The 21,539-nt window shown below is 36.0% G+C and overlaps 7 protein-coding genes across 7 annotated transcripts; 6 read left to right on the forward strand and 1 right to left on the reverse strand.

Moving 5' to 3' along the window:
* Positions 1-205: 205 nt before the first annotated feature.
* On the forward strand, positions 206-895 carry GCK72_025186 (uncharacterized protein; the record flags this gene model as incomplete). The annotated part of the gene is made up of 4 exons (XM_053736228.1): positions 206-219; positions 267-368; positions 465-542; positions 634-895. The coding sequence occupies 4 exons, from the start codon at positions 206-208 to the stop codon at positions 893-895; spliced, it is 456 nt and encodes a 151-aa protein (XP_053579794.1).
* Positions 896-1,332: 437 nt separating this feature from the next.
* Positions 1,333-5,328, forward strand: GCK72_025187 (uncharacterized protein; the record flags this gene model as incomplete). Its single annotated transcript, XM_053736229.1, has 9 exons — positions 1,333-1,384; positions 2,622-3,127; positions 3,240-3,508; positions 3,908-4,109; positions 4,159-4,338; positions 4,400-4,601; positions 4,668-5,005; positions 5,054-5,203; positions 5,254-5,328. The coding sequence occupies 9 exons, from the start codon at positions 1,333-1,335 to the stop codon at positions 5,326-5,328; spliced, it is 1,974 nt and encodes a 657-aa protein (XP_053579795.1).
* Positions 5,329-5,687: 359 nt separating this feature from the next.
* Positions 5,688-6,563, forward strand: GCK72_025188 (uncharacterized protein; the record flags this gene model as incomplete). The annotated part of the gene is made up of 3 exons (XM_003098422.2): positions 5,688-5,759; positions 5,812-6,175; positions 6,238-6,563. The coding sequence occupies 3 exons, from the start codon at positions 5,688-5,690 to the stop codon at positions 6,561-6,563; spliced, it is 762 nt and encodes a 253-aa protein (XP_003098470.2).
* Positions 6,564-11,110: 4,547 nt separating this feature from the next.
* Positions 11,111-11,735, forward strand: GCK72_025189 (uncharacterized protein; the record flags this gene model as incomplete). The annotated part of the gene is made up of 4 exons (XM_003098417.2): positions 11,111-11,222; positions 11,270-11,371; positions 11,454-11,524; positions 11,571-11,735. The coding sequence occupies 4 exons, from the start codon at positions 11,111-11,113 to the stop codon at positions 11,733-11,735; spliced, it is 450 nt and encodes a 149-aa protein (XP_003098465.2).
* Positions 11,736-14,902: 3,167 nt separating this feature from the next.
* GCK72_025190 (uncharacterized protein) lies at positions 14,903-15,535 on the forward strand (the record flags this gene model as incomplete). Its single annotated transcript, XM_053736230.1, has 4 exons — positions 14,903-15,086; positions 15,140-15,205; positions 15,280-15,341; positions 15,476-15,535. 4 exons carry the CDS (start codon positions 14,903-14,905, stop codon positions 15,533-15,535), a joined length of 372 nt encoding a protein of 123 aa, XP_053579796.1.
* Positions 15,536-16,994: 1,459 nt separating this feature from the next.
* GCK72_025191 (uncharacterized protein) lies at positions 16,995-18,641 on the forward strand (the record flags this gene model as incomplete). Its single annotated transcript, XM_053736231.1, has 6 exons — positions 16,995-17,212; positions 17,259-17,468; positions 17,515-17,770; positions 17,816-18,211; positions 18,256-18,513; positions 18,564-18,641. 6 exons carry the CDS (start codon positions 16,995-16,997, stop codon positions 18,639-18,641), a joined length of 1,416 nt encoding a protein of 471 aa, XP_053579797.1.
* A 166-nt stretch (positions 18,642-18,807) lies between these two features.
* GCK72_025192 (uncharacterized protein) lies at positions 18,808-20,361 on the reverse strand (the record flags this gene model as incomplete). Its single annotated transcript, XM_003098442.2, has 6 exons — positions 18,808-18,861; positions 18,911-19,197; positions 19,243-19,753; positions 19,797-19,976; positions 20,026-20,214; positions 20,266-20,361. The coding sequence occupies 6 exons, from the start codon at positions 20,359-20,361 to the stop codon at positions 18,808-18,810; spliced, it is 1,317 nt and encodes a 438-aa protein (XP_003098490.2).
* Between the last annotated feature and the right edge of the window lie 1,178 nt (positions 20,362-21,539).

The following is a 21,539-nucleotide window of genomic DNA, read 5'->3' on the forward strand; positions in this document are numbered from 1 at the left end:
ACTTTTTGGCACCTGGTTAGTTCACGAGTTCTATCTCAAATAATTCTTCATTTTGTTTCTGATTTTCTGTTTTCTTTCTGTTCTAATTCAGAATACTACCAGAAACTCTTATGATCCTGTGAAAAACTTTCCAACATGTTACCTTTGTGTTTTCAGGTTTCTCAAAGTACTCCCATCAAGTCTCCGTTTGATATAACAGGAAGAAATGGAGCACAAGAAGTGAGTAAAGCTTTCTCGAACATCTCAAAACTTTATTTGTGTTACAGTTCTCGTCGAGAATCTTCATCGTCGTCATCGTCAAAGGATTCAGGTCAACCGTCGAATCAATACGATCCCAGAGAGGCGGCGCAAAAAATTGTCCCAAGAAGGTGAACCTCAAATCATAATACAATCAAGAGCAGATATTTTGATGTGTAGAGAGTAGATCACTAATAACAATCAGTCAATTTAATTGAAATGTTTAGACACATCCCAGCAAGAAGTGTTCCCGAAAGACCTCATACCAGCGGACCGAAAGTCGTGAATTGGGATACTAAGGCCAAGTGAGTTCTGGCTTTGATTAGAAGATCTATGTATAACGAATTCCAAAAAATTCATGTGGAAAACATATCTATAAACTTCGTCTTGTTACAGCTCAAAGTACAATGGAATCTCGGAGAGCTACCTACGCGAGAAGTACAACTTCACACGTTTCACTAAAGAAGAAGAGCGGAAAAGAAATGCCGAGGCACAAAAATTGTTCGACATGAGGAAAAAGAGAAAACAGCTCGAGGAGAGCTATCGCAAAAGGAAGAGAGAGGAAGAAGAACAAAAGAAGTGGGAACGATATATGGAACAACTAGAAGAAGAAGCAAAATTTTGGGAAAATTCCGTTATAAGGAGTCTTGACGAGTAAGTTTTTTTGTTGATATTTGAATGACCGTTGAACTACAGTAATGGCCATGATTTAGCAATGTTGGCCGTTTTCAATAGAAAATGTCCATCTTTGTTTTAATGAAGTACTCTGTTAATTAGACAGTCTTCCACATTTGCTCAAATGGAATGTTCCCAAAAACACAATTCAAAAAATCCCGCGCATTTCGACAGTCCCATCTGTCTGTTCTCTACGAGGTATACGGTAGTGACCTAATGACTCTTCTCATTATGGACTCTCTCGCTATGACACAACATCTATCTACCTACTCACACTAGCATGCATACACCTTACATATCCTCTTTTCTACTTTCTTTTTGTCATTGGTTCATAGGATCGTCAATGAATACATCTTTCCTCTTTGTTTTCCACCTATACTTTAGTTTTCAGGAAGCTTAGTAACTGTTCTTCTACTAGTGATGTTTGGATTTCTCCCCAATTTTTTAAACTTTAATAAGGATGATGGTTCTGGTAAGTGTTTATGTTTTCTCAAAACCAATGTTAAAAAGTAGTGCACATTTAGAATAATTAGGTTGGGAAGGTAGAAAAGCATTCGAAAAATTGAATTTCAATATCTTCTTTTTGTGGTGTAGTTGATATGTAAGCAAGAAAACTTGATACGATACATCCAGCGAACCAAAACTCTCAAAAATAGAAGAATTTTTGGTTAAAAAGTGAGATATTTGAGAAAAAAATCAAACTAACCTACTGTATCGTGCAGAACGACCTGAAAATTTCCTTTTTCTGCATAGTTTTCACCATTTTTTCGGTTACGAGAATAGTGCGAGACGTTTTGGCCAAAACATATTTCTCCAAGTGTCAGCATCAATGTGTTCCAACATTGCAGTAAAAGTCCAGAAGTGAATATCACCACTCGGCTGAATCACTGTTGTCAGATACATGTTCATTATCGTTAAAGTCGTCAAATGATATACGAAGAGACTCAAAAGAACACTTTTAAATACTCAAAATCGACAATTTTTTGCAACATTTAGCTGAAAATTGGCGCTATCCAGGTGGCGTGCGACAGGCAACAGAGATGAGCTAGAAATAGATTAGTATGCCGGTAAACTCTGGTTTCCTATAAGACGCTCCATGTTTTCACAATCTAGATTGCTCGACACAACAAAGCATAAAAGAGTTAAAACGATTTGATGTGAAAAATGGGTGAAAATCAAAGCTGAGAATAGCTAACTCACCAAATTTTCTTATATAGTACGGCAAGTCGGTCGATTTTTCGACTCTTCATTTTTATTGCCGGTGTAAGAGAGCCTGCCAGTTTATCAGAGAAAGTACGACGAATCTTGTTACAGTCTCTAAGAACAAATTAACTGTTCAAGAATATCATTTTTACGGTCCTGATAACTTTTCATAAAGTATGTATTTGCGTGTGCCTTTGATCGCCACCGGCTGTTTTACTTGTATTACATCTAAAGTGACAACAATCTTTGGAATTTTCATAAGAACGCAGCTAAACACGCCGAAGGGAGCATGGGTTTCAAAATAATCTCATTCCGACAGACAAAAGTTTACTGAAAACTGAAAACTAATTTTTTAAAATTGGAAGATCTGGCAAGTTATGACAAAAATTAATTGGGAACAATGATATCAAACGCATTTTTTGCTGCAAAAGTTATATAATAAAATACGATAATCTTTTATCTGTGCTCTGCTGTGAATAGTATTTGTTATCTATTGATTATTGCAGGATCATCAAATCCACCACCAGCTAAGAGAGCTAGAACTGACAAAGAAAATGTTCCGGAAAATGACGAAGAAGAGACTATAATTCAAAAGACAGAAGAAGTGCAAGAGGAGGAGGATGCAATAGAGGCAGAAGGGGAAGAACAGAGATTTTTGAGATTTGACCCAGTTGAATACGTTGAATTCGAAGACAATCCCAGAATTCAAGAAGATGATGGAGACGAAGAAGAGCAACAAGTTGATGCTGACATCCCACTTGTCAAGGATGATGACGAAGATATGGAAGATATTGGAACTGATGAACATCAAGAAGGTTCAACTGAAAATTCGTCTGAACTCCCAAAAAGAAGTATGCGAGGAACGACTGTACAGCTAAGAGAGCAAAAACAGAAGGAGTGGAAAAAACAGGATGAATTGGAGAAAAATAAAGAATCAGCACGCGACAGAGAAATGAGAAGAATGCAAGAAAAAGAAGAAGATGCTATGCATGTGGATACCGTCCAGAAACCTGTAAGTTCAACATTGAAATTGAAATAGTTAGAAATAGAGTGAATTCGGTGTAAAAGACATTGATGGATGTTTTTTTTTCAGAACTACGAGTTAGACGAAAATAATGACCCAGTTGATCAAAGAAAGTGTTCAAACAGTTGATTATGATGAGAATGCAACATTTGTTGCCGCAGAAACTCGCCGTCGTCAGATGATTGAAGATGATCCAATGCTGAAGGAACACTTGGAATTTAAAATGCCAGAAACTATTGAACAAGACGTCATTGAGTATAAAACGCATCATGTTATTAAAAATTTGGAAGAAAATTTTGAAAATCAGAAGAAAAAAGTAGCAAAACGGATGAGCACTCAAAAGCCAGGATCATCAAAAACCAACAAAAAGTGAGTGAATCTAAAGTACAGTAATAGCCATAATTCAAACAACTTTGACCGTTTTCTCTAAGAAGCTTTCCAACTTTGAGATTGTGTCATGGTATCAATGATTGTCCTACCAAGTAAAATTTTCATGGATGTACAGATCAAGAGTTGAACTTCATTTTTGTAGTTGACGAGTTTCTAGTATGGGCACTCCTAGTATGGGCACTCCATCAACAAAAATTTCTCTTACAAATATACTATTTTCAGTGCAAAATAGAGCTATTTGTAAATTGTCGTCCTAAAATGATCATAATAGACAGGAAAGTGTCCTTACAAAAAGTTGTATACTACAAAGATGGTGTAGAAAACAAGGAGAAATAATTTTCTTTTGTTTTTAAAAACTTCAGTTAATACTATTTCCAGATTATCGAAAAAGAGAATCAGAATTATGCAAAATATCACTGGAAATAGGAAAGAAGTGATTCCAGTCTACTGTGACATTTCAAGAAATGTCAACGAAGTTGATATTCCACCTTCGTTGACTTACAAATACTCGGACACAAATGTCACCAGAAGAGCAAAACTGGATGAATTGGACAAACAGATTGAAGAGGAAATGAAAAATGTAAGGCAAATTACAAAAATTTCCAATGTGAAATGTATCACACTTTCAGATAAAATGTGATTGCCACGATCAAACGCCAGTAGTGAAATGTTGGGAAAATCCGAGTTGCCCGTGTTATCAGACTAACTTGAAACTAAGGGAAGAATTTCAAATTGGAAAGAAGAAAGATGGAAAGAAAGTGGACAACAAAAAAGATTTTTTGGAGTATGATTACAAACCAACAGAATTTGTAAGTTAGATAGAACATGTTTCCAAGTAAAACGTTTTAGTATATTCAATAAAGTTTTCAGGCCACACACAAGCCAGTCTACCTAAAACCAGGATCTTTCGATAATGTCATTGGGTTTGCGTGCTCTGAGTTATGCCACTGCAAAGGTCACTGCACCAACAATGTGACTCTTCTGGTAGACAAGAAGCTGAATTCCTTTGAACTTGAGAGAAAAAACAAAAATCTTGGATTTCAAGTAAAGTCTCAAAATTGCATACCAGCAGGTTAGTAAGCTTTTCCATAGTTGTAAACTTCAAAGTTCTCGCAGTGGTTTATTGTCTCTTTTTCAGGAACAGTTATCGCAGAGTTCACTGGCGAAGCAGTAAAATCCCATGATCTTGTGGAAAGAGATTATGCGTATCAAGTAGTAAACCCATACCGTAGTGATGTTGTTACAAAGCTGCTGAAGGTCATGGGACATTGCCCAGAAGAATTGGAGAAGTCAATGCGAAAAGCGTACAGGACATGTTTGTACATCGATCCAAAACATATTGGCAACGTGGCAAGGACCTTCAACACAAAATGCGAGTCGAATGTGGAAGTTTTGAGAGTTTATCAAAAAAGCTTTTCGCCCTCCAACATCAGGTTACTGGTTGTGACCACCGAAAGCATATTTCCAGGAGACGAGGTATTTCTAGATTAGAACTTTTAAATCGTTCATCAAACTAATTTTCAGCTAAATCTGGATTATGGCTCAGAATATTCGAAGTATTTACCTGGTGGCTGCAACTGCGGAGCGGTCAGTTGTAAGAATAACGTTGTGGCTTCGTTCCCAAACAAAAAAGACAAAGCATACAAGAAAAATATGATTGCATTGAAGAATAAGGTAAAAATGCATCGATTTTTCACAAATTTTCTTATAAGTGAATATTTCAGATCGCTAAAGAAATCCAAGACAAGCACTCTGCAAAATTCAACATTTACAAGTCACAAGTGTTGGACAAAATCTAAAATATCAGTTTTTTTAAAATTATTGTCACCTAATTTTCAAATCATATCTCATATCTTCTCCTGTAATTTTTTGTCCTCTTCTTGTTATTCTTTTTAATAATTTAATAAAGTTTTTTTTTTCATTTATTTGTTTGTTGATCTTCTAAGGTTTTCGATGCTCTCATGTACCACTGGGCTCCGCCTCTTAGAAAGAATGCAACAAAACGAAGAGAACATGAAATTAGCTCCGCCCACTGAGAAACGGCTCCCACCAGAGGCTCATCCGAAATTCATTCTTCTACAAAAGAGAAGACTCCTCTGGTTGCTTCCGGAGAAACTCCCATCCGACTATTCTCGTTGACGATTGCTGGTTCAAGAAAATGAAGATATTTCTTGCGATTCTTACCTTGGTTGCCGGTCATGTTGCTGCCCAAAAGGCCAAAATAAACGAGGTTAGTTCAATGAAATAGTAGTAAAACTATGCAGCATTTTTCAATTTTTCAGCCTCTCTGGTGGAACCCGAAAATGTTGGAAAAACTTGACAATGACTGGATTAAAAACAATCACATAATTGGTGTAGCTGTCCCGCTTGAGAACAAGACTGTTGCTGTCGAAGAGAAAATGGTTCTTCACTGTGAGATTGGTGGTACCCCAACTCCAATTATACAGTGGACTTACAACGGCCGCCTACTTCAAGCTGATGGCTATATTAATATGGAGGAGAAACTTTTGAATCGTGGACTTGAACCTACTGAGACCGGAGTCTTGGCTTCTTCTCTTCATGTCGGATGCCCGAAATCCGGAGTTTTCAAGTGTGTTGGATACAACGGTTACGATGTTATTGAGAGCACTGCCGAAATCACTGTTGGTAAGTACTGTGGAAACTAAACTAAACTAAAATTAGACTCATTTCTAACTTCTAATTCTCAGAAGGTCAACTCAAGCCTTGTCATATCAACACCGATATCATCGATTCCGCTCCGATCATCACTACCTGGACCGAGTCTCGTGCTGAGAACTTCGGTAACACCGCCACCCTGATTTGCCGTTCCGACCGTCCCAGCGTCTGGACTTGGACCTTCGAAGACCGAGAGATCACCAACCAAGAGGGACGCTATCAGATCAAGAAACGAGGAGACCTGTTCATTCATAACATTACTTTTACTGATTTGGGAGCTTACTACTGTACCGCTAGCAATGAGTTCGGCAATTCTACCGCTGAAACTTATCTTCATATTACCAGAAGTCACTCTTAGATTCCTTTTCTTACTGATGGAAATCTTGTCTTATTATGTACCCTTTTTTTTTTATCTCGCTGTTTTTCTTACCTCAATAACCTACCTCTATGACGTTTGATGCTCATTCCTGGGGGCATTGTTTTTATTTATTGATTCAATACGATCCAGTTAATATTACCTCAAGTTCTGTTGTTTTATGGTCCAATTACTCTATAGATGATTGCTTTTAAATAGACAATAAAGATTCCACTTGTTACTCCGTGGTTCTCTTTTTTATACAGAAAATCTTGACAACACAACGGAAGTCTTGAGTTACAGTAGGAGAACTTTGCTCATTCTCCGGTGGCAGCGCCCATTTGGACGTGATTGACTGATTTGGCGACATTTTGCGGAACTTTTTTGCCGAACATTTGAGGCAAATAAATTGAGTTTCATGCATTCTAACGAGCACACAAAAAGACGTCAAATCAGTCAAAAAGAACTCGTCAAGAAATGTCAAATTTTCCGTTAGAAAATTCACAATTCAATTGCAGTGAAACATTCTTGTTCCGTTTTCGCAAGTTAGCAACATTCAAAAAAGTTGAACCTTTTTTGGGATTTTGAATGAAAATGAGCTAGAAATAACACAAAAGACAAGAAAAACAAATAATACAAGAAATTTTCAGAAAAGCAATCAAATGAAACAAAAATTTGGGACTGAGAAACAATTAAAAAATTAGAAAATATCAAAGATCAAAAACCAAATGGTAGGAGACTCCACCAGTTCTTGACTGACTGTTTATCTTCAAAATTTTTTTAAAAAAATAATCACTCGCGTGTATTGAATAGTGCGAGTTGCACACTTCTTCCCTGATACCCCAGAACCATCTGTCCATATATCCATGTTTCATGAGATCACAGGTAACACGGCGTCTAGAATGACCTGTTCAATAGTTCACTGCACAAATACCACATCCTATCATCAGCTCTCTTATACCTATAATGACCTATTTTATAGCTATCATATAGATATACACCAATCATGGCTGGACAGTAACAACACGATCCTATAACATTGAACATTTAGCCATTGAAGAAATATTAATTCAGTTGTAGCCACTTCAAGATGAGAATTTCAGAGTCAAACATTTCATTAGTGATTACGATTAAATTGAGAAATTCAAATATCAAAAACCGCTAAACCAAAAAGGCTGTCATTATATTTACATAATTTTATTTTTGCACTAACTTCAAATTTGTAGCACTGTAAGCTTATTGGCTTCACAGCTCTTCAATTTTTGTCAACTGATGAAATTTTTCATGAATATAGTTGAAAATTTTTTGATACCTTTCTTCGAAATGAAGATATTGAGTTTTGAACTCATACCTGTTCTTGCTCATCCTTCTCCACCATGTCAGTCTTTATGAGGAAAATAAATCCCTACTCAGAGTAGGATATTTGAGGTTGTTAACAGTTATTGTCGGTTTGTGAACTTTTTCCGGGTGTGTTGAAGGCGCATGGAATTTGTTCGGATGGGCCTCATAGTTGAAATGGGTTGACAACTCTATTTTATGACAATTTTAAACATTTTTACTACGCTTTTTCATGCTTTCAACTACGAGACCCATTGCGACGAATTCTTTGCGTCTTTAAGACCCCCGGCAAGTGTTCGTGAACCGATAATACGTTTTTTTTTCTGTTTCAGAACTGTAATTACACAAAATCATCTCAGACAACATTCTATTTCGCAACTTCTTTTCAGTTTGACCTGATGACCGGTCATTCTTTGGTTTCGAGGGAAGCATCTATTCGTTAGCCAGGAAGAACTCTGAACAGAAACCAACAGAATAGCTTTGTGCCCACAAAAACCGGATTATCTTCCAATTTAAAACAAGAAACAATTTTCTACAACTCAATTCGTTTATCGGAAAAAATGTTCCAACAAGCACGACAAATTGAAAAAAGAAGAAAGAAGAAGCAGCAAAGAAGACAATTTGTTCAAATTGGGTTTCGGACGCATTTGGCCAAAGTTCAAAAACGTTTCAAGTCTGGAACACATAGACCGAATTTTGAGATGGGTGAGGGGAGAGAGAAGGTGGGGAAGAATTCGACCCACTTGAAATCTGAAATTTGATGAGAACATAGGAATCTTGAAAGTTTTTCAAGAATAGAATTTCAGTCATTTGTTCAGGTAACAGGTCAAATCGCACTGCTCTTATAATGGGGTGGAAGAAACATCATTTCTGAATACCGAACGACCTTTTCGAAATAATTTCAGCCAATATAATTGTCATAATTAACATATACAGAACTATACTTCACCATATCCCAAATTTCAGATCTTCGTTCGAATGGTCAAATTGAATACAGTATGCCTATAAATAACTTCTGTTTTCTATATATCCCGATCAAGAAATTTCTCAGTCTCGGTGTTTTGATTTTTTCCTAAAATGCCCCTACCGATGCAATTCTACTTTTTTCCAAGTTTTTTCTTAATCAAACACGAATTCGAAACGCGAGAAATTCAAATTTTTGATAGTCACCCCTGTACTGCTCATTTTGATAGATTTATCATAGTCGGTACCTTTTTGTGACCCATCTGCACTCTTATGCTGATGCACCCCTCACCTCCTCTTTCTCATTATCATGTCTTCCCCTTATTCTAAAAGTGCAACAGTATTTGAATATCTCCCATTCCCTCTCTTTCTTCTCCTCTTATTCTTCCTGCATTTTAATGTCACACTTCTTCTTTTTTTCAATTTTACTCATTCTGAATAAAATAATATGATCACTAGTAATGTCAGAGTCCGTCCAATTTTTGTTTTTGCGAACGTTTCCGTTCTCCCCTAAAAGGCACAACTCTTATGAAAAATCATGACCACACTTGAACTATTTGTTATTAATGAAACATTTTGGAAAAAAAGGTAGACTTCTTGAAAAACAATTAGACTTGAGCTTGGTGGAAAGGGTGGTGGGTTGTAAATCAAGGTTGCGCACAAGAGGCTGACGACACCGATCTCTTCAAAGTTTCTTATAGCCGTCTGATCTTCAAAGTTTTCGTGCTGACGAATGAATTCTCTCCAATTAACGAAAATTTGGGTCGTTGTATTAGCTTAGTCTGAAAAAATTGATACCTGGAAAACCTTCTTGACACAACAACACAAAGTTAAGTCATTAAATTCAAAGTTTTAAGAATAATGAACTCTAATTAGTCATTTCATGAATCCTAATTGAATTATGAAACTGATCTCTTCTCTAGATAAACATTTCACCAGCAATGTTGTAATCATTACCATGGTTTTTTTCCCGAGAAAGTGTCCTTGCCTGAGGAAGTGGCGGACAGAAAATTGTTGTGTAATTTTTAGATGTTATCTCAGAATGTTAGCAATTCAATTAGCAATTTTCACACTCTATAATTGAATTATTATACCATGACCGTGCGTTTTTTCCGAAAACTATAAAACTATAAAACCCCATCGTTTTCATAGTTTTCTCCACCTTCTTTTTTCCGATTCCCATGATACTAAACTGCATTCCCAATTTTGATGGAACCGCACACTGGAATTCTCCCGATTTGTGATCGTGGCGTGATCGGTACTCTCTTTGCAGGGTATCGGCTCTTGTTCTACTTTTTTCCAGCGGTTTGCTTGACTGTTGCCATTGTTACTCTAATGTTCTTATTTTGTGATTTGTTGTGTAACCGGATAAATACGAGAATTTTGTAGGAATTTTACAGTTTTTAGTAACTTTTTTTCAAAAAAAAGGAACGTTTTGACAGACAGTACCGGTTTGATTTTGAAAAAGCAACATCTTTGAATTTGGGATTTTCTTGAACTCTATGTTTTTGTAGTTGGCTACTTTTAGCCAGTTACTGTAGAATCTGAGTTATGCACTATTAAACTCTAGCTTGTTTGACTGCAAGAGACGCAAAGAATTGAGAGTGCCTGACTTCTCTACAATTAACAGTTTTATCAAATGATTACTTAGCGTCAATTACATTTTGTATTTCTGTTTCCGTGCAACTTCAAGATTTTTTTATTTGCTAGTTCAAAAATACAATTTGACTTATTTTGTAGTCATTCACTCGGAGTGTAGATTTCATTTGTTCGGTGTGAATGCAAAAAGAAGAATTGTATTGTAAATTCAAAAATTGGAGTTATCAAGGATAAGAAAACCACAATTTCCCAAAGATTCGTTTAGCGCACGCCCCCCTCTTTGACTGTTTCTGCATTTTCCATCATCCTGAGAAATGAGAATTCAAATCCACTCGTGAGCCATCTGTTCCTTACTTTGCATTTTTGTTCCTCCTTTTTTACTCACTCCATTCAACAGCTTTTTCTAATATATATCTGATTTTCATACCATTTTGCAGGTTTGTTTTGCTAATATTCATTCATTCCAGAAATTTCTCTTTTGTCTTTTGATCATTCAGTTTTTTTCTTCTGTATTTCACAATTTGCCCGTGTTCTCTTGTTGCGTTCTGAATATATTATACCATTCTTTCTGTGCACAATTTGATTTTGGAATTTTCAATAAACGTTGTTTCTCTTACGACATTTCACCAAGCAGAACATCCATATTCCAGATGCCACCAGTCTATTGTGAAGGGGAAATGGCCGAACTCTGCCAACATGCGTACTGCTTCCGTGGTGCACCAACTATTTTGGATTCTTACTTACTCGGTCCTATTGATGCATGTAAGTGAGAATGTTAATTAGTTCTGTTATATATTGCTCTTTTTCAGATGTCATTGCCGGATTGATTCATCATAACAAAAAGTTTCACGGACGCCACTTGGTGGGGCAAATGGATCGCTTGAAGGACATGCTGGAGGAGAAGAACACGTGTGAGTTATATATTTCAGTGTAACCATAGAGTTTCCAACTGTTCCTGAGTATCGTAAAACCTGATAAATAGAAGTTTTTCAGTGTTGCACATTCCATACAGCAGAAAGTTCCTCTCCTCTTTGAGAAATAAAATCTTGCATATTGAACACCAGGTAAGTGCAAACAATAGGGATCACTCAATTTTTTCAACTTTTCCAGATGGAACACAGAGAAGCCGACATGGAACGCTCTGCTCGCAAGAAGGAGGAGGACCGAGGAAATCAGGTCAAGACATTGAACTCGAAGAGAATAGAGCCAGCAGAGGAAAAGAAAGCAACGCCAAAAAAAGCGAAGAAGGCGAAGCAATCAAAGAAGATAAATTAGAATTATTTGTGTGATGTTGAAGGTTTATATTGGTATACTCACATGGAATGTATTTTGACTGCCCCCCCTAAAATACTGATTTTTTTTGCTCATTCGATGAGTTTTCCCAAGACAAAATAACCCGTAAAGGGTTTTCCTGTGACGTGACCTCGTTTTTGAAAAATTGAAATTTTTCGAAAATGCAATTTTTTCGAAAAATTTTTTTCATTAATTTTTTTCATTGTTTTACCGGATTGTTGAGAAAATGGGCTTTGCACATAGTTGTAGCAAATTTTATGTAGTTTTTGACAAAAATATGAAACATATGAAAAAACAATTTTTGGTCCTGAATTAGGTGAAAATGTGACACCCTCCAAAAAAAAATTTTTTTTTTCGAGAATACCGGGGGTTTTGAATGTTTGGTGAAAAAGTACAACTTATTTGGATTATTTTGGTATATAGCAGTATAGCGACTCCCGATCGAAAATTAAGGAAAAAATTGCTCTGAAAATTTTCATTTTTCGAAAAAAGTGACATGTCGGAAATGAGTTCAAATTTCTGACATTGACTAAGTTCTTAGTAAAATTTGATAAGAACAATAATTTTCAGATTATTTTCCACCATTTTCGAAAAAAAATGGACATCCCTGTTAACTTCTCTTGTCATAACACTCGTTCAAATATTGCAAGTTTTCTCATGTGGAGAAACTTCGACTGCTCATAACTCCTCTGAAACTGAAGGAAACAATTTCAAAAACACAGAGCAATTTAAAAATAATTATTGATTTTCAAAAATCATATTTGGAATGTTTTTAGAAAAAATAATTTTTTTCGATTTTTGATAAGGGGGGACCACATGAAATTTTTTTCAAAAACTTGAAAAAATTTTTTTCGAAAATAAACAGAATTGATAGTTTTTAGCTTTTTTTGTAGCTGGATAACTAGTTTTGAGTTGTTTTCGAAAAAAATTTTTTTCAAGTTTTTGAAAAAAATTTCATGTGGTACCCCCTTATCAAAAATCGAAAAAAATTATTTTTTCTAAAAACATTCCAAATATGATTTTTGAAAATCAATAATTATTTTTAAATTGCTCTGTGTTTTTGAAATTGTTTCCTTCAGTTTCAGAGGAGTTATGAGCAGTCGAAGTTTCTCCACATGAGAAAACTTGCAATATTTGAACGAGTGTTATGACAAGAGAAGTTAACAGGGATGTCCATTTTTTTTCGAAAATGGTGGAAAATAATCTGAAAATTATTGTTCTTATCAAATTTTACTAAGAACTTAGTCAATGTCAGAAATTTGAACTCATTTCCGACATGTCACTTTTTTCGAAAAATGAAAATTTTCAGAGCAATTTTTTCCTTAATTTTCGATCGGGAGTCGCTATACTGCTATATACCAAAATAATCCAAATAAGTTGTACTTTTTCACCAAACATTCAAAACCCCCGGTATTCTCAAAAAAAAAATTTTTTTTTTGGAGGGTGTCACATTTTCACCTAATTCAGGACCAAAAATTGTTTTTTCATATGTTTCATATTTTTGTCAAAAACTACATAAAATTTGCTACAACTATGTGCAAAGCCCATTTTCTCAACAATCCGGTAAAACAATGAAAAAAATTAATGAAAAAAATTTTTCGAAAAAATTGCATTTTCGAAAAATCTCAATTTTTCAAAAACGAGGTCACGTCACAGGAAAACCCTTTACGGGTTATTTTGTCTTGGGAAAACTCATCGAATGAGCAAAAAAAATCAGTATTTTAGGGGGGGCAGTCAAAATACATTCCATGTCAGAGTTACGAAATTTTAGAAAAGTCAGTCAAATTTTGAATTATCTTATTACATTAATTTAGACATTTCATCAAAATCCAATATTTAAAAACTCTGACTACACCAATATAAACATATTTGTAAACCGTGCAAAAACGGGCCTATATTCCTGAAATTCAAAGTTATGAGCAGAAAAAACATATTGAAATGTAGATCTTGGATATTTCCAGGGTGGTGATTTACCATGGGCCCGATTTTCAATTTATCGGCCAAAAAGCGACTAAAATATCATACATAGTAAATCATCATAGCCTCTCGGTTTTCTGGTCATAGTTTTAAATTTCAAGCGGAGTCGACCCGTCCTGTCCCGCTTTGCAAGTATGAAGACAATCCCTTTCATTTTTTCCGTGCTCTTACATGATTATATTCAAAAACTGACCAACTGCCGGATCAGACTAAAAAACCAATGTTGTCATGAAATCTAAATCCAAACATCCATTTGGTCGGAACAATTCGAGCAGAAGGTTACGTATTTGAATATAATCTTTTGAAAAGGGTACATTTCACGGTCTGCACTTTATTCTCATCTATTCTATCATACTCTTCTCCCGCTTACTTTTGTGGCTCATTCTTTGTGGTTTTTTCATGCGCTTATTTTTATTTTGTCTAAGAGCTCTTTCAAGTTTTTTGTGATACTCGCTTAACGTTGTTTACTGTAGCTGGTTGTTTTCCATTCTTATTTTATAATTAATAAAGCTCAAGGGATATTATGAAAGTGAATGTTTTTGATTTCACATACCAGGCACCTGCACAATAATATAAAATGGGAGTGCTATCAACATCAAAATGTATTTTTCATTTGAAAACTTGAAAATTCGGCTCTAAAATGTCTTTTAAAGAAGTTTTGAAACATCTTATATATTTTTTAAACAGATTAAATCAAAATTCTATGTACGTACTTTTAGAAACCTTCAAATGTTGTTAATGACAATTACTGAGCACAAAATGTGGAAACAAAAATGAAAGGTTTCCCAAGAAACCTTCTCCAAGCTTCCAATTATAATCCATCCCTCAGTACCTTGTACCTTCTGCAGCCGTCTTAGAGTGCAAGCGTGATCAATCTTTCTCTGCATCTGTTTAACCCTCCTCATCCTGCTTCGCTTCATTTTCGAAATGCAGAACGACATCTTTACAAGGTTCCGACTACATCGGATTGTGCTCACACATGTTTTGTACATATTAGTACATATGACGTTTTTTGGTTGATAGAGAGAAACGTATTTATGGAAACAAATGAAATTGCTAGGTTTCCGTTCTCTTCCGACCACTCTTATTTCATTCATTTCATTTTTCGTTAGCTTTTTGTCTACTTGTTTTTTTTGTCGTTTTTTAAACTTTGAACCCTTGTTGTTTTAAGAATGGGTGCTAAACGATCTTCTAGCGAAGAAAAAGGCAAAAATTATGCTCGCCAGCAATCCAGTCACTACCCACCACCTGAATACCAACAATCACTATGTGACACCGCTCAAGCGTTCCGTAAACCAAAGAATCGTATGTTTGACTCCGAGATGAGTATGTACCTCCTCGGAACATTGAACATTGGTAGGTGTCATTTTCAATTTCTTTGCTTTCAAAAATTTAAATAAAAATTTCAGATAAAATCTCCCAACTCATTCATCACAACAATACCAATCATCAAGGAAGCACAGTTGAACAATGCGGTCGTTTGGTAATTATATTGGATGCTCGGAAGAGTAAGATTTCATATTGTATTTCAAAAATGTTATTTTTTCAGTTTATGGAGAGTATTACAAGAAAAGTAGTGTTCTTAAAGAAGTCATCGAAGCGGTCGAGCAGGTAGGTCAAGTTATTTTCGAAACCAAAAGAACAATAAAAATAACTTTTCCATGTTGTTTTGAACTTTCATCATAAGTTTTTGTACTTTACTTTAGTTCTATTTCTAGTGATGAATGACACTCTTTTATTTTTAGCTCGAAGTGATGGACCAAGTAATCCCTCCACCCATATGCAAATGTGCGGGTGAAGATTAGACAGCTTTCCTCACCTTCTCATCCTACGCGTTTTTATTTATCCGATTATCCGTTCATATTTTCTTTTCTCTTGAATATTTCGAAATTTCAAACAAACTTTTTTGACATTTTAAAACTAATATCTCCGTAAAAGCCTTTTACATATTTTTTCTTGTTTTTCAAATCTTTCTCCTTCATATCTTTCCTGTCTAGCATTTCGAATTCTAAATGTTAACGAAAACAAATCCGTTTTAATCAAAGTTATATTTGGTGTCTCTTTTTGTCTAATTATTATTATTTCCGCTGCGATAAACCTCATAATTGGTAGAGTTCTTGGAACGAATGTAATATGATACTCTTTTCTTCAGACTGATAGGAAACGAGTCAACAGATTCTGGTGCACTATTAATTAAGGTTGAGTAATACTTAGAAAATATTGAGCATAACTTATGATGAACATATTTGGAATAGAGGAGTTATGAAACATAATGGTCTTGTAATAAAATAATTTCTAAAAACAAGAGATACTGTAGTTTCGGGCTGGGCGACTGCTAGATCAGTGACTTTGAACTTAGATTTTCAAAAAATAGTAATTTAAACTTAACAAAAGCACATCAAAAAGTAAGAGGAAAAATTGATAATTAAAAGGGGACTTCGGTATTCTAATAATCAAGATATTTTATATAGATCGACTCAGAATTTTGTAGAAAAGAGAAAAGTCTCTTGGAGCCAGGTCCGAAAATTCGTCTGAAACGAGTTATGAGGCCTCAAAGTGTCAAAAAGGGCTTCTCGCAGTGAAGATTTGCCTTATATTTCAACATTTTTCATGTTCACGGCGAGTGAATTTTACTTTGAAAAATAAGGCAAATCTTCACGGCGAGAAGCCCTTTTTTGACACTTTGAGGCCTCATAACTCGTTTCAGACGAATTTTCGGACCTGGCTCCAAGAGACTTTTCTCTTTTTTACAAAATTCTGAATGTGAGTCGATCCATATCAAAAAAGCTCGATTTTTGGAACACAGCAGTCCTCCTTTAAATAGCTCACAGTTCGAAATCAAAGCCCGGAACAAAAAATAAATTTATCATGTTCACTCTAAATCGTGTTATGTCAAAAACCTGCAACTCAACCAAGAGGGTCAATATTAGTTACTTTGAAAAAAATTTCGACCACGGCAGGATTCGAACCTACAATCTTCTGCTCCGTAGGCAGACGCGTTATCCATTGCGCCACGCGGCCACATTTCGCACTCCGCATTCATGTCACTAATAATCTCAACGCGCCTGAAATAATCTTCTACGGTTATCAATATTCTTCAACACACAATTGGTTCTTTGAACTTGACAGTTGTAGTTTCTGAAACACTACTCTCATTGCAACAGATCGAATGATAACAGAGAAAAACCAGGTTAGTCAATCAATGTATCTTTTTCTCGTCTCTTGAAAGTTCACTCTAAAGATTCTCTTCTCATCAACTAAAAAATGTTTTACGATGTCAACCGATTTCATTTATGCGCTTTCATTACTTGGCAACTCGTCAATTTTGCTGTAGGTCAATATATTTTCAACATTTTTTCAATTCACGTCCCAAAATGGAAATGTGGAGACGGACCGGTGACCAACAACTGCACTATTTATCAGAATTGTCCTAAAAATGATCTATCTTTTGTGGATCCCGTATTCATCTCTGTAGCGATGGAGTAAGTGGTCATTCAGACTATTCTGCAAAAAATTGCAAATTTTTAGTTTTGATTGGGTATGCGGTTCGTCAGTCTATTATCAATCATTCTTCTCATTGATTCAATATTTGGGTGTACTTGTGGGTACTGTCCTGTTTGGAACATTATCAGATAGTTTTGGAAGGAAACCAATTGGAATACTTGTCATATTTATAGCAATTTTTTCAATTCTTGGCACAGGTTTTGCTCGGAGTCGACATGTGTTATTCACAGCAAGGTGAGACTTTGTATCAATTGTTAATCGGTCTGTATTTTGTTTTCAGATTCTTCTCCGGTCTGTCAATTGCTGGAGTTCTTGTTGTCATCTGTGCATGGATCATGGAATCTATATTATCACACCAAAGAATGGTGATCCGTGGATTTTTCAACTGGGGATGGACCAGAGTATTCATAACGGCAGTATGCTTTTTGACTAGAGAGTGGAGATCCGCGTCCTACGTGTGCGCGGCTTGCCTTCTGCCTGCACTTCTTATGATTGTATTCATTATTCCGGAGTCGGCTATTTGGTTGCATAGCAAGGTGAAACGAGTCTTCTGACAGCAAATTCTTAGGTGAGAATTTTAGGGACGAAACACTGAAATGATTGAAAGCGAGATCTTCATGGCTAGAATCGCAGGTGTCATTTATGAACCAAAGGAACACAAGATAATACAATCCAAGACGTTCATGGAGACAATCAAAACCAAGGGACTGTTCCGTAAACTCTCTGTTCTATGGATCATGTGGTTTTTCGTTGCAATTTGTGGGTTTGCAAATGATCTGAATTCAAATACACTGGCAGGAAATTTATATTTGAATCAAGTCTTGTTCGGAATCCTCTTGGTCTTCTCCAAAATAGTTTTGTTGTTCGTGGATTCCAAATATGAAAATTTCAAAAGAAGATCCCTTCATCAAGGATCGCAAGCCGGAATGATACTATGTTTCGCAATATTGGCCATGTTTCTGTACAATGACTACCATGTGAGTATTGACACAATTTTACTTAACCTATTCAGTTTTTTCAGGGAGTTGGCTTCCTTATTGTATACCTTCTGGGTACCATGTTCATTGAATACACCTGGGATGCTGTCTACCTATGTGCTATTGAGTCAATGGAGACATCTTCAAGAGCAAGCGCCACTGGATCTTGTTCTTTAATGGCCAGAATTGGAAGCTTGTTGGCTCCTTTCCTTACTTATGCTAACACCTGGTGGCCACCAGCTGTTTACATCACTGTTATTGTTCTAGGAACCATCAATCTATCTATTTCTTACTTTTTCTTGGTGAGTTGCATTAATTTTTTTAAACACTCAAAACGAGAGACTTATTGCAGCAAGAGACAAAAAATGTGAACTTGGACGAAGTTCATGTAGATGATGATGAAGAAAAAGTCCCCATGATGAGAAGATAGAAATTTCGTCGCTGTTGTAGATTTTGGTGAAGATTAGAAGAATGTTTCGGCCAACGTGTTGTGATAATACTGGTGAACTTGTACTAAATGTGGTTGAGTAGTTTTGAAAATAAAATTTATTTGCGAATTTTCTACTTTGTCTAATAATTATATACATACATACTTATTATTGTCTTCTGATCAGCTTAACAGGAATTCCATTTGATGGTCTTGCAACGGGCTGAAAATGAAAACTCATGTTTTCAGACACGATTTTGAAAAATTCTTACCTCAAACATTGGTTTAGTAGCGCTGAATCCACCCATTGGCTCCAAACGGAAGTTTTTCATAATATAGATTAACATTACTTTCTCATTCATCTGTGCAAACTTTTGACCAATGCAGTTACGGAGTCCAGCAGAGAATGGAATGTAGTCATAAGCATTTCTCTTTGCAATCTCATCCGGCAAGAAACGGTCTGGGTCAAATTTGTCAGGGTTCGGGAAGACTTCAGCGTTTTTGTGAAGAGCCAGTGGAGCAATAGCAACGTTCGCTCCGGACGGAATTGTGATTCCATCTGGAATTGAATTTTTATCACTATTTCATTAAAGTTAATACTCACCAATTTCCATCTCATTGATCAATTTTCGTTGAACAGCTGGGACCGGCGAGATTTGACGTTTGGACTCTTTCAGCACTCTTTCGGTATACTCCAGTTTGTTCAATTTCTCTGATGTCACGTCTTCATTTGGATCCTCTCCGAAAATATTCACCAATTCTTCGTAAACTTTTTCCTGGACGTCAGGATTATGAGCTAAATTCCAGCATGCCCATGACAGAGAAGTGGTAGTTGTATCGTGTCCAGCAAACATGAAAGTATCAACTTCTTGACGAATATCTTCTGCTGACAAGACATTGGACTCTCCACTGTTTAGAAGAATGTCCAAAAAGTTCATCTTTCTTTTCGAAGTTTCTTTCTCAATTTCACCAGAATCAATCGCATTCTTTCTCTCATTGATGACGTCTCCAGTGAATGTTTTCATCGTGTGTAGGTACTCTTCTTTCTGTTTCTTCAGTCCAAGCGCCCAGAAGATTGGCTCAAATTGGTAAAGTGGGTTGATAGCGTGAGCAATCTAAAACAATTATCACAATTTAGAAGTTTAGAAGAAAACTTACAGCCAAACTATTGAACCCCTCCACAGCTTTCGCATAAGGATGCTCATGATAGGATTGGGCATCGACTTTGGTTCCCATTGCAGCACCACAAATGATATCAAGAGCACAGCGTTTGATAAATGGGAACAAATCAACGGTTTCTCCAGAATCCGCGTACTTTTCGAGGCATTCGATCAGAATCTGAAAAAACTCATTTTAGATAACTTTTGACTTTAATCAGTTGACTCACTTTCGATTCACTGTTGAAAACTTCCAGGTATCCCTCAAGCTTAGCAAAATGGAATGTTGGAGTTAAAAGTTTTCTGTGAGTTCTCCATCTTTCTCCAAATCCTTCCACCAAAACACCTCCTCCCAACCATGGCAAGAAGAACTCGTAGTCGTCTCCCTTGTTCAATTCAGTGGTAGATTCCACGACTTTCTGAAAAGCTCAAAACTTTTTTTGAACTATTGGCAAATAACAGAAACATACCGAGATAGCTTTTCCGGTCAATGGCCAAACGTAGAGTTTCCCAAGGATACGGAATTTCATCACACTTTTTCCTTGACTGCGACATTCATCAGCCATTTTCCGGAAGATTTCGAAAACTTCTGAAAAATGAATTCGAAAACAGAAAGAAAAAAGAAATCCGTCGAGCCGGATTCGAACCAGCGACCTAAGGATACCCACTGACTCTACAGTCCTCCGCTCTACCAACTGAGCTATCGACGGTATGTTGCCAGACATCATGTTTCAATATAAAAATGATAACGTTTCACTTCCCCAACTCAAACCTGCAGTGGTCTTGTCCTTGAAAATTGAAGCATTCCCGAGAATAGGGTGGGTAGGGGGTCCTGGTATTTTGTCGTCATATTTTCTGAACTTTCGAATAGTAATAATTGTTTTCCAAAAGGAAACAATAATGATCAGGACCAGTGTGACAAGGATAGGAATGATTAGCGGCATTTTCACAGATGTGATTCCAGTTTTTTCAAGAAACCAGTGTTGACTTATATACACTGGAAGTATCACGTAAACAACGCTCCTCCTCTGCCCACTACACGTGTAGTTTGCCTTAAGTATAAACTGATCAGAGGGTAAACTCTAGGCTGTTCAACAGACAAATGATGCGAAATGGACAGTTATCAGTAATCAGTCATCAGTTCATTCTTATCAACTTTAAAACGAGTTTTCCTGATTCACGTTTTCTGTTTTGACGGGATCATTGGTCTTAGACTAGTCAGAGATTTAATTGAGAAACTGTTTCAAAAAATAATTCTATGCGACAAAAACGGATAGTTTCAGTTACCATTCGAGCGAAACTTGTTGTCCTGATTGCAATCAATTTGAAATTTCTTTAAAATGGTCTATGTATCAAGAATTTCAAGGTTAGATGAAATGTTATACTGTCAGAACCTGACGGACAAACATCAGAATAGACAATAGCCTTGAAGCTAACTGTGTTCTTCGGTCTGAGAAAAATTTTGAAGATTTCTGATGTATTTCACTGATTTGTTGGACAGTTTCTGTTTCTTGAAGACTTATATTTGAGAAATTGAGCGATTCGATCAGAAACCTAGAGTAATTTGAAAAACAACAATAAAATATCTTCTGAAAGTTGTCTAGAGTGTTTTCTGCCATAAGCTTGTTTATTAATGATTTCGATGGATCTAAGCAAATTTCAGCATGTTTATATGTATTCAACAACAACCATTCACCATTTCTAGCTAAAATAATAGCCATCAGTTGTAATTTGCGGTTTTATT

The sequence above is a fragment of the Caenorhabditis remanei genome, chromosome X (assembly GCF_010183535.1).
Source record: "Caenorhabditis remanei strain PX506 chromosome X, whole genome shotgun sequence".
Taxonomy (NCBI): Eukaryota; Metazoa; Nematoda; class Chromadorea; order Rhabditida; family Rhabditidae; genus Caenorhabditis; species Caenorhabditis remanei.